This window comes from Actinia tenebrosa, unplaced genomic scaffold (genome assembly GCF_029948245.1).
Source record: "Actinia tenebrosa isolate PJP-AT-01 unplaced genomic scaffold, QUT_ActTen_1.0 utg344__unscaffolded, whole genome shotgun sequence".
Lineage (NCBI taxonomy): Eukaryota > Metazoa > Cnidaria > Anthozoa > Actiniaria > Actiniidae > Actinia > Actinia tenebrosa.
Window position 1 is genome coordinate 313,620 of NW_028292606.1, and position 19,763 is coordinate 333,382.

Sequence of the window (19,763 nt, forward strand, 5' to 3'; positions counted from 1 at the left end):
CATTCCGCTCTGCTTTTGTTATTTTTCGCGCCTCGACCAGTTTAACAATTCATGACTCTGTACTGTTCATTTGATAATATTTCCAAAATATTGTTGACGCTTGCATGAGACGACTAACCAGGTTAGTTTTGCTACGGTAATTTCTACCAGCAACAGTACTTCTCGCTGTCCCAAACAACTACTGCCCACACTAAACGTTGTCAGGTAGTTTCATGATTCTGCGCATGTGTCGTTTTTTTCTTCAGTGAACCGCCAGAGCAATAATATGGGAAGCACGTGTCACGCGCCGCCTCTCATCAAAGCCACCCGGGTAAGTGTTCCATTCCTGGGCTCGGTGTCATATGTGAGTTAAAGTTGCTTTTTGATTGGTTCTCTCTTTTCACTATGTTCTCCGGTTTTCCTTCCGCCTTAAAAATTAAATTTTAAAAATCTAGTCCATCTGGTGTCGATCGAAAGCCTTTTCTAACGTGAGCCTCTGGCTCGGGAGACTAAGCAATCAGTCCCCCTGCTTTTGAGCGACGTAAATACTGATATATTCATCAAAATTTTCATTTTATTTTACAAATATAGTAAAAGTGACAAAATTGAGCCAACTGAGTAAACGGATTCAACTATATAAATATGTGTTTATCTAGCTGTGGCGATGAAGTTTTTAAATTAAAAACTAGAATTTTTAGATGTTTTTGCACTATCACGCGACGTGACAGCAGCCACGTCAGACGACAGGAACTGCAGGAACAATAGAGAGTTTTAGATTTACGTTCACGGCAAACGTGAAACGTCAGTTCACCAGTAAAAAATTCTTTTAAATTACTAAAAAAGAATCGCAAAAAAGGTCCAAGTAGTAGAAAAACAAAAGAGTATTTGCGCTTGGTGAGAAGGTTTGTAAAAGGTAAAGTAAAATACAGGAAAACTATAAAAACGTGGTCACGTTTGCCGTTTGCGGGGAGAAAGAAAAGGCAATCTAAAAATATAATCGTTTTACGTGAGAAATAATTCACGTCCCGAGAACAAAGGGAGTTCTGCCATCTAACCACAGGCAGCCCAATCTGTATTATTATCTGTATTATAGATATCAATCGAGCGAAGAGAATAAATATTTTTTCAATAGATTTTATTTTAAAAGTGATCAATAAAATTTGAGTATAAAACCAGTATTACATTTTTCAGAAACACTATGTAAACACCACAACCCCTAGCATGTATACATACACCTATTTCAAAAAAACGTTGTCGTTCGGAGATCTGTAATCTGAGACCGAAAGGAATTGTGGGTCGTAAGCTGTAAATTGTTTGTGGTTTTAATTAGTAGTTCGCAAAAAGTTAATATCTTGATATACTAACTTTGAGCTGTGCTGGCAAACTATCTAAGGGTATATTGAATTTTTAACGAGAAAACACTCAGTCCCCCACAATTCCAATCGGACTCTAATTATTCCAAATCGTTTCACGGGCCAAATAAAATCAATCTATCAATTTACAGTGCGACTACAATGACCAAGGCCACTAAAAACTATATAAGTGAAGTGATACAGGTGCTTTGCTTCGGGCTATCAAAAAAGCGCGCCAAAACGACACGCATGCGTCCACAGGAGACCCATTCACTTCACGGCGGGTGAACTGGAAATTGTAAATTTTGTCATTCTATCGACCTTAAATGTGTAATAAACGAATTATTACATGCTAAGAGCCTGATATCTCTCTTATTGACTCGTTTTCCATATTTTCGTTCGCGGCATCAGATGGAAACTCGTGAATAAAAACGATATAAAGTTCTTAACATGTGATCATCTAGATCTCTATCTATTTCACGGGATAAACGCCTTCACTCTAATAAACACTAAATACTTCTATTTCATTTAAAGAAAAGGTTCCCTTACCAAACATGAACATCTTAGTGTGCAGACCATCGGGGCACTCGAAACCATGGCCCAAATCAACATAGTTACTTATATTCTTATTAATCATATCACTCTGAAGAACTTTAAGGTCGAAATATTTTCTAGTACCAAAGTAAGGTCCAGCTAGTTCAGAACACACGATGCCACCTCGGTTATTGTGTAGATCAGGTTTACTGTTGAGTTTGGTAGGTTTGTGTTGGGAAGGGTTGGTAAGAGTGAACACGAAGGAGTCTTTGTCTTGCTTTGCTTTTTCCAATCGACCTGTTAAAAGTAAATAATATCTGGTATCAGTTAATGGGGTTTCTTGGTTTGGGATGCTTATCAAAAAAAAAAAAAAAAAAATCAAAAATCAAAAAAAAAGAAAAAAAAAAAAAAAAATCAAAAAACAAAAAACAAAAAAACAAAAAACAAAAACAAAAAACCAACAGAAAAACGAAAACAAAAACAAAAACCCACCAAAAAAAACAAAAACAACAACAACAACAAAAAAACAAAACAAAACAAACAAACAAACAAAAAAGAAAAAAAATAATAATAGAGAAGGAAACACCAATCTCTTTTTAAAAGCCTTTTTTTCTATATGGGGTATATATCTACCCTGGATTCCAGAGGTGCTTGTCTATGCAAGTAGCGTAGCGAAGCCCCCCTGGACACTTGAGTGAAATCGACTCAAATTTTACCACTTTCGCTTCGATTCTCGAAAACAACTACAACAAAAGCAAGAAATAACAAGGAATCTCTAGCACCCAGGGTATAGGGTCATGTCATGATTGAATTTAGTTTACAATTATATATCATTTTTAAAGAGAATCAACTGTGTAGCGCAGTCTGCGTTCGGTAGCTTTCTCTGTGTTGATTTGTATCCCTCCAATAGAATCACATCTTGCAAATTCGTGAAGGACGGCCCCGCAAAGAGCGATCTAATTGGATAACCGATTCCTATACGCATGCAAATATGGTTTATGTAACAGGTTAGGATTAAAAAACCCTTCACTTACTTGCTTCCCAAGATTTGGTTGTATAACCTCCGCCAATGTACCCATCATTGCTTTTCATGAGAACAAGGGTGTGCCCCTTATCATCACACAGTCTGTGGAAATCCATCGCTGACCAGCCGTCTCGTGTTGCACGATATAAGAGACTGCATTTGGAATCAGTAGGCAACCAACTACTTATCTCTGTGTCGTGTTCCTGGTTTGTTTTAGAGTAGACAGATGATAAATTTGGAAAGTATGTTAATTAATAATAGCGTTAATTAGAAACATTATAATCACCCAACCTTTTTATGGCGACCCTGGTAGCTAAAGGCCCGGGCCATCGCGCTTGGCGTGCAGCTAACCTATCTTTCTTAGGGTTTATCGTTTTCCCAGACCATCTATATTGTATTGAGAACGGCTTTCCAATCCCTCGAGAAAAAGAGAACAAAGCTTTAGCCGCCATGTTTGTGGAATGAACAAGAGAAACTAATAATGAGGAATGCATGCAACCTTTGTTATTTGGCACCAAAACGAATATTAAAAAAACCAGCCCGAGAAAATAATAACTTGAGATGAGGACACTAGTTGTAAGCTTCTGCGTCCAGTTGTCAAATTTGCATGGATGACCTTTTGATCTTCAAGCCAGTACCTTGTGATATCCGAAACTCTTTGTAGAACGACGCATACAACAATAGAAGTCATGGTCATTAAGTATGTGCATATGATTTGCGGGGTGTTCTAAGTATACCAGCTCTTGTTTTTACTTCAAGTCTCTGATGATAGGAACGTGCACTTTCAGTACAGACACCTTTCCGCGAGATTTCCTTCCTTTCCAAACTCTCGGAAATCTGACGTAAACGGAAGCGCACATTCCAAATTTGAATCACAAACGAAAAAATATCGAGCGAGTACCTGGCCAAGTACATCTAGAATAAGAATAAGTTTCTTTCAAGTCTAGCTTACCTTACGTTTTACAATAACAGACGTTTCTCTCAGCAAGACCGGTGACTCTAGGTCGTCAATTATTCCTTGTATTTGGTAAAATTCTGCTTCTTGAAGGATTTCCTGTCTTGTTGTCACGTCATCGGGATAAATAAGTGTACCGTTGCGCAGATAATTTAGAATGTACCTGAAACATTTTAAACCTATTTAAAATTTTAAAAAAATCGTCTTGCAACATGGTTTAGTGCTATGGATAAATAAGCGCACCATTGCGCAGATAATTTCGAATGTACCTGAAACATTTTAAACATATCTAAAATTGCAAAAAAAAAAAACCAACAAAAAAACAAAAACGTCTTGCAACATGGTTTAGTGTTAAAAGTAGCCGCAGCCAAGCAACGCCGGCTCTCAAGCTTTTTTTTTATGTAAGTCGACAATAAATGTTATCGTTTTGAATTAAATTTCTTCCATCGAACTAATAATAGTAAAATCAAGACCGATGGAAGTCAGTATAGGAACTGATGAAGCACCGGTGTGTAGTGGCGAGATCTAGCGCTCGCCTCTCACCAATGCGACACCAGGGGTTGATTCCTGCACGCGGCGTTTTATGTGAGTAAAGGGTTGCTTGTTAACCACTGGCTATTCAATGCTACCCTCGTAAAACATGGACGATTCATTTTTATTTAAATGTTCGATATACTTATCCTAAAACAGAAAATTAACATGTGCGAGGTTAATTAATGAAGTTCACCGCGTGATCCGGGCCAGGGAGTCTAATATAGCTGAAATAAGGCTTTGCAGAGTAAAATCTAGCTTCCTTTTTCGTTAGTTGTCTTTTTTTTTTTCTTTCTTTTTTTTTTTAGTTTGCGGCCGCCAAAGGTAGAGCTGAAGGCGTTATTATAGTCAAACAAATTATCTGTTTCAGTGCGCTGGCGTTGTTTTCCTTCAGAGTGACGCGTATCTTCGCGGCACAATGGCCACACGCCTTTTGTTCTCTAATTATGTCTCTTCTTCTTTACCGGACGCAAAGAACTGAAAGATGCGCACTTGATTGAATCTGAGAATAAAATTTCATAGGCCGGTACTGGTAACCAAATGAATAAAAATGCGCTGTTTGATTTGCAGTAAGTTGCATATTATAAGAGCCGGTTTTTAATTTGAAAATGCTATCGTCTACGCACAATTCGTCATGAATAAAAACTATCGCAACCCTATACAAGTTAAATCATAGTAATCTCCCTCTATTCAGTAACTGTGAAAACAAGCCTCATCAAGAAGGATGGATCAAGGATCAGCTGATGGCAAAAAAATACATTTACAATCCAACATGCCGCATTCCAAATACAATAATACCTGAAAGTGTCGCCATCCCGGTCAATAAAGTAATAACCATCTTCTTCTCTTGACTTCATTTTGAATCGTCCAGAAAACATAGCAGCGAGCATTGATGCAGGATCCTTATTGATTGTCTGGATGGACGTCTTGTAAATCTTCCCTCCAACGTCTAGTTTTATGATTTGGTTTGGAAACTCCTGATTCCTTAGCTCTTCTGAATCTTTTTTTGTTTCCTTCATTGCTAAGTTTTTGCTTGTTTCCTTCACTTGCTAAAATTTTAGAGAATCTTATGATAAAAGAGCTAAGTAGCTATTGTCTGACAAGATCAACTAACGAGTGTTTTGCAGCGCACCGGAAGCTTGGCTTAGACGGTTGAGAACAATAGCATGCACAGATGCATACATTATATGTTAAGTTCATTGATGCAGACTGTTACTCTGTGTTTGCAGGCGCGTTTCTGGGCCTGATCGCTATTGGTTAGCGGTAAACCTGATACTAAAGGTCTTCGGGTTCGAAGTTTAGTAAATTCCGGACTCTCGACTCCTTGGCCCAGAACATACAGTCAATTCAAAAAATGTTGTCGTGGACCAACTCAAGCCTACGCGACTGGACCGAAAGGAACTCTGGGTAGCAATCATTGTAGCCGAATTGACTCCATAATTTTATCTGACTAGTTATGCCTGGTTTACAGCACGAACCTTCGTAGGCGAGCGGGAAGTGTTGAAGGAGACGTTCATTAATGCCTTCATATTTTCGAAATTGTGAACTGAATCATAACTACTTTGTTTTTCTTTCACTAAACCCAAAGACATGCATTTGATGGATTGTTTCTCGCCATTATTATCTTATTACTAGCGGGAACAATTAATTCAGAACGAATATTTAACCGCTTCATTGATTTTTACCCATATTTTTTTCGGTCCAGTCGCGTAGGCTTGAGCCGGTCGACGACAACGTTTTTTGAATTGACTGTATAACATGAAATAAGAAAACAACTGCAATACCGCATAAATGCAATCTGTGCAATTTATATTATAAAGCAACCGAAGAGGATTACCTGTAAGAGGAATATAAAGATCTTCGCGGTAGACCCACATCGGAATTTTATATCACTTTGGAAGGAAGACTGGCCTGCCTAGGCTAAAAGGTTTTTTATTTCTCTGGAAGTTCACAAAAAAATGCTAGTGACTGCATCTAGTCGTTAAATACTTTTCGTTTGGGCTGCCTGTGTTATCAGCTGTTACGAGGAGGCCTGGATACGAACACGTTGGGTAATGGCTGAACTGTTTGAATATTTCTGTAGACGTGTCTGCCAAAAAAATCGATTTTGTACTTGAAAATAGCCAAGTTAAGAGATTTTGAGGTCTTCTAAAGGTAACTGAATCTTTGTTTTAGATAAATAGCTAAAAATCTGTTGTTGTTATTGTTGTTTTATGTGTATTTTAGTGCTTTTGTATCACGTCTATCTCGTTGTATAAACTGCTGTTGCCAGAAGTTCGACGTTTCTCGTTCTCTTGATCTAATAACCTTTGAAAATTTCAATATAGATACTTGTGTAAAGGAAAGTTTTAGTATAGTTTGAGGGCTTTGTTTTACGTTCTTTTAAGATCGACATATAAAATTGTGGTTTTCATGCATAAATTAACTTATCAGTTTGGAGGGATGGAATAACTATAGAATACCCCGCCAAATGAAACTATAGAATACCCCGCCAAATGAAACTATAGAATACCCCGCCAAATGAAGCTATAGAATACCCCGCCAAATGAAACTATAGAATACCCCGCCAAATGAAACTATAGAATACCCAGCCAAATGAAACTATAGAATACCCGCCAAATGAAACTATAGAATACCCCGCCAAACGAAAGCCATTTCTAAGGAATGTGCCTGGCCTACTTGGTGTCTAATTGCCCTATTTCACTATGACGTCACTGCTTGTTTATGTGGGGGATAGAATCGCCAAATCCAATAGAAAATTCAACAAAATTTGCTCCTAGCAAAACTGTTTAATCTAAAATGGCCTGGTTTTCAGATATAACACGTAATAATATGTACTAAGAATATTCTGAGCGTTTGCTGGCTATTCTACTCCTCTTCGTGGATTGATACCGTTTTTAGAACAATTTTTGGTGAATTTGCGTTGATTTGACCCCCTTCGACGACAATGATCCTTTGCGTTGAAACAATATACTGTTTTGATGTGACGTCATAGTGAAATAGGGCAATTCTTCATATGAATTCTCGGTGTATTTTTCATCGTGTCTCTCTGTCTACGCAGCCAACTCAGCCTGTGCGGCCAACGAGCCTACGCACCTACGAACCCTTTGTTTATTCCTACAATGCCTTCCCCAATCCTAACCCTAAACCTAACCCCAAGGTACTCAATTGTTTATTCCTACAACGAATGCGTAGGCAGTCCACTATATTACTTTTCCTTGTGGGGAATTCTATAGTTGTACTGGAGGGATAATTAGTCTTAAATATGACATTAAAAAAAAGTCTGACGATGGGACTCAATCATATAGTGTATAATTCAAATAGAATTGAATGCATAGTATTAAGGGCCGTTATCTATAAATATTGAAAAAAGTAGTAAAAACAGACTTTTTGGGCACATGATCATTTTTTACCACTGATTTCTTAGCTTATTATACACTCAACAAAATTACTCGATTCGGATTGGACAAGAGGAGTACATTTAAATCCCAAATTGTACTCTCTGGAGTCACAATTAGATTAATTAAGTTTCTCAATTTTATTATTATTTATTTTATTTTTATGATTAATTTTATCTAGATTTACTTAGGACTTAATTTATTAAGTAATTAAATATTCAATATTATTATAACTACTAGCTTATTCCTGAGCACTTTTGGTAATATATCTCTCTAAACATAGTCTTAATAAGTATGATATGTATCTTTGTTTTATAGTTTTACAGTCTACCGTACGGATGAAGGTAGTGATGAATTTAATTTAAGGTGGCTGCCCACTTTTGAACGTTCGATTTGAGCCCACGATGTGCGCGCGCTCAAAAGCCGCTGATAAATCTACAAGATTTTATTGAAGAACCATACGTGTTTTGAGCTTCAACAGGATAAAACCCTCAAATTATGCACGGGACTCTCTATTTTTTAATAGCTCATTCGAAAAACTCCTAAAAATCTAGGTTATATCAACATTTTAGAAAAAGTTTAAATCAGTAACACATGAAAAAATAGATTTTTGTAGGGATTTTTGTTCTACTTTATGAGATTTTTTAAGAGCATCGAAACTACAAAATATGATAAATCAATGTATCTCTTTGTCTTTTTGTCGAAAATATCCATGTATTATTGTAGAATGATTGACTAGCCTTCATTCATGCAATCATATATAGTCTGCAAATAACCATTATCTCATGAATCTTAATTTTGTTCTAATCCCTTCCGGTGGTGCAATTTTTGCTCCAAAAGCTTGGGCGTAGGCTTCCATTAAATGCTGATTACATCTCGAAAACGAGCTCAGGACACCCAATTTTTCTTTCCAGATTTCAAATCAGCATTAAATTTCAATTCGAAAAATCGAAGTTTAAAAAAAAATTAAATTGTTTTCCAAAAGTAGGCAGTCACCTTAATTATGATAATGATAACAATAATATTCCTTCCTCTTCTCTTTATCTTGCAGCACACAGACAGACAGACAGACAGTATTCACTCTACAACAGGTCACCATGTACTTTGATGCCATCACTGCAGAACACACCCCTTCCAACCCGGAAGTTACTGTATCACAGTCGGTAGAAGTCATCGATGAATCATCACATATGAGCACTGATGTCCCAGTTCTGCGTACTGTCAATCTGACAGACATTCTTCACCAGACGGCTGCAGAATCCATTGTCATTGCGTCAATTGAAGATGAGAGTAGCTCAGCACCTACAACACTTTCTAGCCCTGATATTAATGTTACATCTTCTCCAAGCAACGCGACATCTGTGTTTTCAGTGAGTGACATCAATATAGTAGATGGGGAGATGCCACTTATCCTGATTCAGACAGTGCCGCCAGACAGCTGTGTCGTGAATGAGGTGGAGACAGAAGACCATCAAGAGGATGTTGAAACCAGTAATGATTCTCTGGCAGAAAAAACACCACCAAAAAAGAAGAAAAAGAAAAAGCAACAACAGAGTAAAAGCCTGCAGTGTTCTTCTTGTAGTCAAGTCTATTCAAGTCAAACTGGGTTAATAAACCACATGAAAATACACAGTGGAGAGCACAGGTGTGTGACCTGCAACAGGACTTTCACCAGGACGGATCGACTTCACCAGCACATGAAAGCAGTACACAACTCAACTATAACGCCAACATGCAATAACTGTAGGCAACCATTTGAGAACAATGCAGAACTGAAGAAACACAACATGACAAGTTGTCCAGTAAAACGCTTTGAATGCAGTGATTGTGACAAGAAATTCAGACGAAAGGAGCAGCTTATAGTCCATGCTCGTATACATACTGGTGAGAAGCCCTTTAAATGCCCAGACTGTGACAAGGCCTTCCGTGGACATGTCATGCTTAAACAACACCAAGCTATCCATTCAGGAGTCAGACGGCACCAGTGTAAACACTGTGGGGAAGTATTTCTATGGCTTTCCGCTCTTTCGAAGCATGTCAAGACGAAGACTTGCATCAGGCGTAGTAATAAAATAATTGCTAAACAAAATAGGAGGGTAGAAAATGAACAGAATGATAGTGAACAAAATGGGGAAGAAAGTACAGAATATTCTGGAGATATAGTTACTGCTGCCATGGAGTTGTCTAATATAGATGCCACTCCTCAAGCTAACGCTGACGATAGAGAAGAAGAGTCCCAATCCAGTGTGGCTCCTGAGTCATCCAACAGTGCACCTCAAGCCAGTAGTGATGACAGTACTGAATTTGTAGCCATTGAATCGTCTGCATTCACTCCTCAAGATAAAAGTGATGAAAATGATGCTGAGAATATCGTACAATCTGGCGATGAGGAAGATGACATCGACTCTTCTCAGCAACTAGAAAATGCTACCTTTGCAGCCTTCTCTAATTCATCTGATGTAGTGAGCAGTATTCATCAATGCCCACATTGCTCTCGCTTATTTTCCAGCATCTTCTTTCTGGAGCGACATATCTCACTACATGCTGCTGAATCAACGTTTGAATGTGTAGCGTGCGACAAAGTTTTCACTACAAAGCGCCAGCTTGACGGGCACACCAAATTAATGCATGGTTCTACTGGTCCACAAGAATGTCCACGGTGCGGTAAAGAATGCGAGAGCAAGAAAGCCTTGTTACTTCACAAAAACAGTGACTGTACATCCACACCTTTTAAGTGCAGTTCCTGCGACAAAACATTCAAACGAAAATCCAATTTGGTTATTCACGAGAGAATACATACTCAAGAAAACCCATATGAGTGTAGAGTGTGCAAAAAAGGTTTCCGAAGCAAGACATACCTAAATCGACACATGGTGATACACTCCGAAGACAGACCATATATGTGTGAGCAGTGTGATAAGACATACAAGAGACCTGAGCAGTTGGCTTCACACCTAAAGACCCATGACCGAGAACCGGTTGTCTATAAATGTGATGAATGTGACCGGGAATTCAATCGCTATGGTGCTCTTTTTTTCCATATGAAGAGTCATAGGGCTGCTAAAAACACTCGAGAGAAGCGCCACTCCTGTACGGTTTGCGACAAGAGTTTCTTTAATAAATCTCATTTAAGCAGACACATGAATATGCATACTGACACTAGGCCATATCCATGCTCTCACTGCGACAAGGCATTTCGTACCACAAGCGATAGAAACAACCATGAAAAAACACACTTGAAGGAAAAACAGTCTTACGAGTGTGAAGAATGTGGCAAGGAATTTCAGCGGCTTTGCTCTTATTCCACCCACATGAAGTATCATTCTGGTTTTAAGCGGAATGCTTCCCAAGGCACCGAACTGTTCTCTTGTGATATTTGTGATAAAGCTTTCTCCCTGAAAAGAAACCTTACAAAACATCTTAAGACCCATACGAGTGAGGCATTGTCTCCACCTACCTTTTGCAGAGAAGCCTATGTAAGCTCAGCTCAGCTATCGGAAGGTTCAGAATCACAAGAAGGCAAGCAGTTTACCTGTGAGCAATGTAACAAGGTATTCTTGAGAGAGTCCAGTTACAATACCCATTTAAGGTTCCATGAAAGTCCAGAACCCCTGGAGTGTGAACACTGCGATGAAATGTTCATCTCTTTAGGGCACCTGGATATCCATATGAGAAAACACAATGACCAAGGGTCTCACAAGTGTGAAGAGTGCAGTAAAACCTTCCGTTCAAGTGCACTTCTATCAAGGCACAAGTTGATCCACAGACCCAAAACATTCCGCTGTGCAGTCTGCGACAAGTATTTTATAACTTCATCACAGTTATCCCGCCACAAGATCCAACACACGAAGGAGCCCGAGTACTTCAAATGTGACCAGTGTGATAAAGTATTTACTAAAATGTCCAGCTACAAAGCTCATATCAGGTTCCATGAGAGTTTGGAGCCATTGCAGTGCGAGTTCTGTGACCAAATCTTCTTTTCTGTTGGGCGTCTGACAACCCATTCGAGGATTCACAATAGTGAAGGGACACACAAATGTACTGAATGTGACAAGACATTTCTCTTAAGTGAGGCTCTCTCTAGGCATTTAACCTTGCATAAAGAAAAGACATTTGCCTGTGAAATTTGTGAGAAAACCTTCCTGACTGCCACAAAATTAGCCACACATTCCAAAACGCATCAAAATGGCAAGAATACTTTTACTTGCTCAATTTGCAACAAGGATTTCGATAGACATTCTAGTTATAAGACACACCTACGATTCCATGAGAGTTCAGAGCCAGTAGAATGCACTATATGTAATGCTGTTTTCCCATCTCTTGGCCTTCTAGACGTCCATCAAAGGACACACAACACAGATGGCTCTTTCAAATGTCTCGAGTGTGACAGAACTTTCCGATTTAAAGATGGTCTGACAAGGCACGAATTAATTCACAAGGAAAAGACCCTCTGTTGTTCGGTGTGCGATAAAAAGTTTAGAACCACACAGCAATTGGCGAAACACGAGAAGGTGCATTCGTTCGAAAAAGAGGAAGTGACTTGTGAGGTATGTGGGAAGGTGTTTGATAGAATGACAAGCTACAATTCCCACATGAGGCACCATGAAGGAACAAAACCTGTAGAATGCCAATATTGCGATGCAGTTTTCTATTCATTTGGTAAATTGGACATCCACATAAGGTCCCACAATAGTGAGGGGACATTCAAATGTGATGTGTGTGAAAAAACATTTCTGTCTCATAAATGCCTTGCAAGACATCGCTCAACCCATATGGAAAAGAAATTCCAGTGCTCAATCTGTGAAATGAGTTTTAAGTCTAGAGCTAATCTCAGAAAACACTCCAAGCGTCACACACGGGTTGATGAACAGCTTGAGTGTGAAGAGTGTGGTAAGGTATTTAACCAAATTTCTAGCTACAAGACCCATTCACAAACACACGAAAGCTCAGAACCTATCAAGTGCTCCTACTGTGAAGCATCCTTTGTTTCTTGGAGCCTTCTAGATGCTCACATGAGAACCCACAACAGCGAGGGAAGCCACATATGCGCTGTATGTGACAAGCCATTTAGATCAAAAGTTCATCTTGCAAGACATCAGAAAATCCACAAACTCAGGCCTTTCCTTTGCCAGAACTGCAAAATGAATTTCAAAACCTCATCCAGCTTGTCGGAGCACCTATCCCGAAAGCATTCAGGTGATGAGGAAAAAGAAAGACATAGTACTCAAATAAAATCTCTCAAAAAGCCAATCAAATGTACGCTCTGTGACAAGTTATTCGTTTCCATACTGGAGCACAGCCTCCATGTGAGAATGCATAGCAGAGAGAAGCCATTCAAGTGTACTCACTGCAACAAAGGGTTTGATAATGAGGCTGACTGCAACGTGCACACCGCTAGTCACCAAGAAAAGAGTCAAAGTGGCCGACCACTAAGAGGCATCAGAACACAACACAATCAAAACAAACCCACGCTCAAGTGTTTAACTTGTAAAAAAGTATTCCGGTCCAAGTTAAGTTTCATTATACACAAAAGAAGTCACAAGACACCTCCTAGTGCAAAGACCACAACGACCAGGACAGGGAGCAAGACACAGTCAGTGCGCACAACCCGGTCGTCCAACAAGTCCAATATCAACTCGCCAACCCAGTCACCAAAGAAAACAGATGCTACTGGCCAAAGGGTGGAATGTCCTGAATGCGGAAAAGGGTTTTCAAGTGAAGGACACCTTAAGCAACACTCACAGACACACAAAACATTCAAATGCTCTGCATGTCATGATGTGTTTAAGACAGAAAGCCAACTGAAATTACACATGAAGACCCACGACGTCCCACAAGCCAGCCTTACCTGCCCAACCTGTAATAAGGTCTTTAAAACAAAGTCTAGCTTAACTGTCCACTGCAGGTCTCATTCAAGCGTCATGCCATGCCTGTGTTCTACTTGCAACCAGTTCTTTTCAAGTGTAGAGGAGTTGAACGATCATCTTCAGAGTCATGACCAGGTAAACCAGGATGAACAGCCTTCAGTAAAGTCTACGGAAACGCAGTGTGTTCATTGCAGCAAGAAATTTTCCAACTCGACAGCTTTGAACGTTCACCTGTTGTCGCATCAGGACACAAAGCAATTTATGTGCTCTTTATGCGACAAGGAATTTAAAAGCCAATCTCATTTGAACAGACATGTAAAACTGCATGAATGATCAACATTAGAAGGTCTTGGCTAGCTATTCTTAGGTTTTACTTGTTATAGTCTTATGGGAGGGTTGGGGGTTAAAATCACCATTTTACTCTGTATACAATCAAAAAGAGACACCTTTAAATAACATGTATTTTTCTCGTCACAATTCACTTTTTCGGCGCTTGCCATCACGGGGGTATTAGTTATTTTAGATTGTGTTACGGTCACCAAAAAGTTTGGACATTGGTCTCCGATTTCTGTACAAATGTACTGATTCTAAATGAACTATTTACTTGGTTTGTTTAGCTAGTTCTCTAAATACAAGTAAATAATCATTTTCCTAGCTTGATTGAAGCTTTTCTTACTGCTGTTAGGATAGCTAACTAAAGAAATCTACCTAAATTTTCTCTTTAAAGTCAGTGAATTTGTATGGGAATCTGAGAAAGATGTCTGAACTTTTTGGTGACCTTAACGCAATCCGAGCTAGCGCCGAAAAGGTGAAATATTATTGCAAAACAGACTTATTCAAAAGGAATTTAAACTTGTAGATAATGGAGCTGTAAATGATTCATAAAATCACAGAATTTGCAAGTGATGTGAAGTAACGGGTGGCATGGTAATAAGCAAATATTTAAGTGATAATCAGAGTGTGACGTTTTGAAAATCTTTTAAGGTTGATTAACAATGCTTTATGCTGTCATTAGTAAGTTACACAATGGATTTACCCGGGGAAGTGATTTACCCAAAGCAGCTTGTTTCGACTGAATCAAGTGGTGCCTAACAATTTTGAGGAAAAGTTGGCCTTTATGCTCCATTATTGCGGAAAACGATCATGAGCCATTGGTGATTCATAATAGAGGCTTGGCACTGTCACGTGACGGCAGCCATGTTAGATGGCAATAATGATACAATAGTTAACATGAAAAATAATTCAATTCCTTAGAGCAAAGGAATTTTATTGTTCTGCCATCTAATCACAGGCAGTCCAAGCAGTTTTATACACCCTTTTCATAATGGCTGATGAACGCACTGAAATGAGGTCACCCAGTCATCTTGCAAGGTTGAGCCAAGCTGATCATTCAAAATAAAGGCTGTTAGAGCTAATTCAGATCAAAACAAAGGTCATTTTTTTATACTTTTCTTCTTTAAAGTCATTTCATGTAATTTTATATCTTTATATTTTATATCGTGAAATAATGACTGGGTGACCTCATTTTCGTGCACTTGTCAGCCATCATGAGAAGGGTGTATGGCTACCAGCATGTGACTGTGCAAAGCCTCCATTGACCTTTATTACCCGGCTGCCATGTTGATGGAAACAATATATTTCCCTAGCATTCAAGCACTTCAGGATGAGGTTACACGTAATTGAAAAATGGGATTAAACATGGTGCCATGTGATAAAGGTTTGTTGGGCTTGATTTACAATTCACCTTTTGAGCACTAGCCAACAGGTTGTATAAGAGTTGTTTGTTTGTGTTACGGTCTCCAAGCAGTTCGGACATTGTTCTCAGATTTCCATTAAATGTACTGACATTTAAACAAATTATTTAACTGGTTTGTTTAGTTATCTCTAAATACAAGCAAAATATTATTTCTCTATTAACTTTATTAAAGCTTTTGTTATTGCTGTTTAGAAAAGTAACTCAAGAAATCGATCTGAATTTTTATTTTAAAGTCAGTGAATTTGTATGTGAATCTGAAAATCCAAAGCTTTTTGGTGAGGGTAACACAATCCAACATGTTTTGGGCTAGTGCTCAAAAGGTGAATTGATTGGTTAAGTTGCATGATTGAAGCAGTAGAGTGCATACCATATATATCCATGAGAAAGTTATCTAAACAAGTTGTAGAAATTGGTGCAAAGTTTTTTTAGGTCTATTGTTTACTGAACTTTAATAATAGACCTTAATAATGTTTGCAATTTCTTACAAAGTTTTTTGCTGATATTTGATATTCACTCTACTTAACCAGTGTAACTTATTTGGGTTTCCTTAGTTGTTCTAAAGTACTGTACTATTTTAGAATGTTAGTTGAGTGCTTGCACCAAATAATGCAATATCTATTGTCTAGTTCCCTGCTAGCAGAGTCTCTCCTCTTTCTCTCCCTTCTTTTAGGCAGGGATGAGGGAAACTCTGCTGATGTAGAGCGTTTTCTTTGATACACCGCCGTCCATGATGGTGGACAAACGAAACCAGTTTTAAAACCGGTTTTTAACCAGGTACATTTAGTGCCCATGAGCAAATGTAACACACCGTGATGAGAAAATGTTGTTTGCACTTAGCACTGCTAAGTTATGCCACGCAGGTGAGACAAGTATATAACATCCTACGTCAGCAGTCTATTTTTCTCACTCCACCAAAACAAAAGGAAAATAGGCTCTGCTAGCAGGGAATAATAATTTATTGCTTGGGTGATTTTCCTAAGAAAATGAAACAGTTTCTATTAGTTAGTGTAGTTCTTTTGTATAGCCAACACAAAAGACCACAATGGAAATAAGATCTACCAACCTCCCTATTAGTACGATAACTGTTTTACAGTCTGAAGAAAATCACTTTAACAGATTGGGTACAAAGTAGTACTATGTACTACTGTTTCACAGATAAAGTGCTTGCACTTTACTAGCTAATCCAAATGTTATCCATAGTAACGTACAAGAATTTTAAAAAAAGTTAATAAATTTTATTTAGGATTTTGTTGATTTTCAGTATAGTGTCTTGGCATTTAAGGTGGCTGACTACTTTGGTAAATAATAAACTGAAAATCGAAGCTTCATTAACCTGAAATTTAATGCCGATTTTAAAAATGTAGAGAAAAATGGGGGTGTCCCAAGCTTGTTTTTGAGATAATCACTGAATGACATAGGCTTGTATAATTTTGGAAGAAAAAGAGAAAATCAAGCTCTGTACAAAAAAATCACAAAACCGAAACTAAGGAAGAAACATGAGTAATTTTCTCCGAATATGTAACTTACACTATATTTATAAAATACTGATAAAAGTTGGTTTAATAAACTATTGTAGACAATAAAAAAAACTTTTTTTGTACAGGTTCTATGGTGTGCAAGTTATCGTAAAAATTGAGCACAAAACAAAACCATTTTTTACATTGTTTTATTATATGACCATGAATCTTAGAGCCTGGACACTAGCAAATCGAGCAATCTGATTGGATAGATCGCATACTGGACTCGGTACATTCCGACCTCGGTCAAGATTATCCGTACAGACCTCCTGCTCGGTTAATAAGATTAATTAATAAACAGAATTGTATTAAATTTTGAAAAACAATGGGATATTAGGCTGTGCTCCCCCCTAAGCAAGGCTTGTAGCTTCTTCCAAAATTGTGCATCCCCCCATTTTTCTGATAAAAATTTGCCCATCCCCCCTTTTTCCTACCAAAAGTTTCCCGATCCCCCCTAAATTTCACTTGCCCCCCTCTCTGCCATACATTATGAACGCAGCCTTACTTGTTATTCTGGATAATAACAAAAAAGTATAGAGTCCCGTGCAAAATTTGAGGGTTTTGCCCTCTTGAAGTTCAAAACGTGTATGGTTCTTCAATAAAATCGTGAAGATTATTCATTACTTTTTGAGCGTGTGCACATCGTGGGCTGAAATCAAACGTTCAAAGGTACTCAGCCAACTTAAACTGCAAAACTTTCACTTAAAACGTATGGACATCGGCATCAGCCTGGTGAAACTTCCTTGTTGACAGAAAGAAGAACTGCTTTGGTTCTCATGTAGTCTCCCCACAGAGTCTTAGTGTCATCATGCAACTCTCCCTCCCCACTAAATGGGGGAGACTAGTTCTTGTGGTATTGACTCTTATTTTACTTTTTACACTAGTCACAATGACTCATGGTCTGAAATGGGAAAACATTACTTCTGAGCCAAGGAGGTCTATTAGAAGGCAACTGATAGATTGAATTAAACTTTTGAAGTTGATTTTTGTGAAGGGAGGAGAACTGGGGAACTCAGAGAAAAACCCTCCTCAAAACACAGGAGAGAACCAAAAAACAACTCTACTGACATACGACAGTCACTATGAATCTAAGAATCTGTGGATTCTTAAAAAGAAACGTATGTGTCTAGTCTAATGCCTTTTCCCAATAAATCAAATATCTTATGTCGTGATAAGGCTCAATAACAACAAAACTATTAAATAATTGATAATGATTCTTGAAAATAGATCTTTCAGAACGATTAAAATAAGTTTTTTCTTGCTGAAAAAATCGATTGTAAAAATATAACCATGAGCATTAGTTCATAAGAATTCAGAATCATAAGACTGCAATTTGTACATCACATGCTAAATGATTTTACATCAACAATATACCCTTTAGATATAGGTATACTCCATTGTTTTTACAACCAGTTAATGCTTTATGGAGGCTTCCTTAGAATCTTTCTCACTGTCAATTACTTCGTCTTCAATGACTCTCCTTTTGAATCCTTTGGAGTGCGTCCAAACCCAATGTAGTCCAATAAACCCAAGAATATATCCACAAATAATAACGTTTGTTTTTCCTTTACGCGTTGAAGTGTTAAAATACTGTGTTATGCTACGACTCTGTTGTTTAACTGGAAACTTCTCTCCAAATTTCTGTTCTCTTTTCTCCATTTTGTTTGCAGAATTATATTTTTTCTAACATTTTTCATCTGGCTAGAGACATTTGATGGCCGAAATCGCCAGGCGTTGCTACCAACTCCGATGTAAGTCCGACAAATTTCCGGAGTTGAACCGAAGAAAGACTTTATCAAAGTATTTGATTTTAAAAACTTTTCTAATAAAATAATCGTTTTGAAAAATATTTAACCAAATTCCTAACACAACGAGTTCTGATTGTACTATTTTTGGCGTTTCTTCGTTAGAAAATAAAAAATTAGACTCTGAATCATCGGAAATTATCGTAAATTGATTCCCCACCCTCCCCTCCCCTGGAAGGAGACAGCTGACAGCTTTATAAACATTCCAAAAGTTATGCGGTAAACGCGGTTCTCTCGGTTCGAAAATATTGGAAATCGGCCCACATTTTGTTTATTTTACGCCAAGTTGCTTTAATTATAGTTCAAATCAATAAGGATAGCGCATCATGGGGTGTTTATGTCAATGGACTCGTTTCAAAAATAGATTCATACTCGTTCTTTCATTCAAAGCTTCTGTTGATTAGGAGAACCGCGAGTTCCACTTAAAACGTTGAAGGAATATTTGATTAACAGATCTTACTAGTATAATCTGATGAAGGAGATCCTGAAAAGGTAGGTCTTTATCAATCTATACTTCTTATTTCTTCATTTCCAATAAGTTTTTCTTGCGATTTTTGGCATTTTTAGTGAGTTTAATTGACCACAAAGCGTTAATGACGGCGACATTTTTCAAAAATAGATTCAAAAGTACTGCTTCCTTTTATCTAAACTACGCTACCAGTTTGATTTATTTAGCTTTTATTATTTGATTTTCATATGAACCACATAATGGGGACTTGCTTCACCGCTAAGCTAAATCGAGGACTCGGAACTGTGCTGAAATATCGTTTCTTGTTTCTTTCTCATCTGAAAGACATGCAACCAAATTTCGACTATCATTGTTTGTGCCACAAATCAAAAACACCATCATTTTACTCATGATGAATTGTATATATTTATTCCTCGTGTTGCTAAGACGCTTTTGGCGTAGTTACATGAATATTCTAATATATATATATATATATATATTTATTCTGACCGCAATCTTTGCATGCGAATATTTAAGTAATCTTATTATTATTTTCTTAAAATCTTTCAGACGTTTTGGGGCTCATGAATGACGACT

General features: G+C 37.9%; 3 protein-coding genes across 4 annotated transcripts in view; 2 read left to right on the forward strand and 1 right to left on the reverse strand.

Moving 5' to 3' along the window:
• Positions 1–1,185: 1,185 nt before the first annotated feature.
• Positions 1,186–5,466, reverse strand: LOC116288753 (uncharacterized). The gene is made up of 4 exons (XM_031695579.1): positions 5,174–5,466; positions 3,842–4,007; positions 2,900–3,092; positions 1,186–2,162 (listed from the first exon to the last, which is right to left on the reverse strand). Exons 1-4 carry the CDS (start codon positions 5,392–5,394, stop codon positions 1,831–1,833), a joined length of 912 nt encoding a protein of 303 aa, XP_031551439.1. The 5' UTR covers positions 5,395–5,466; the 3' UTR covers positions 1,186–1,830.
• Positions 5,467–6,434: 968 nt separating this feature from the next.
• Positions 6,435–16,650, forward strand: LOC116288751 (uncharacterized). The gene is made up of 2 exons (XM_031695576.2): positions 6,435–6,529; positions 8,825–16,650. Exon 2 carries the CDS (start codon positions 8,871–8,873, stop codon positions 13,971–13,973), a length of 5,103 nt encoding a protein of 1,700 aa, XP_031551436.2. The 5' UTR covers positions 6,435–6,529; positions 8,825–8,870; the 3' UTR covers positions 13,974–16,650.
• A 2,291-nt stretch (positions 16,651–18,941) lies between these two features.
• LOC116306986 (uncharacterized) overlaps positions 18,942–19,763 on the forward strand; it is a 52,412-nt gene continuing 51,590 nt past the window's right edge. Inside the window, exon 1 of one of the 2 annotated variants that reach the window (XR_016118968.1) lies at positions 18,942–19,210. The gene's annotated coding sequence lies outside the window, so the exon portion shown is untranslated. The remainder of the gene's footprint in view (positions 19,211–19,763) is intronic. The other variant, XM_089025511.1, reaches the window with a different exon arrangement.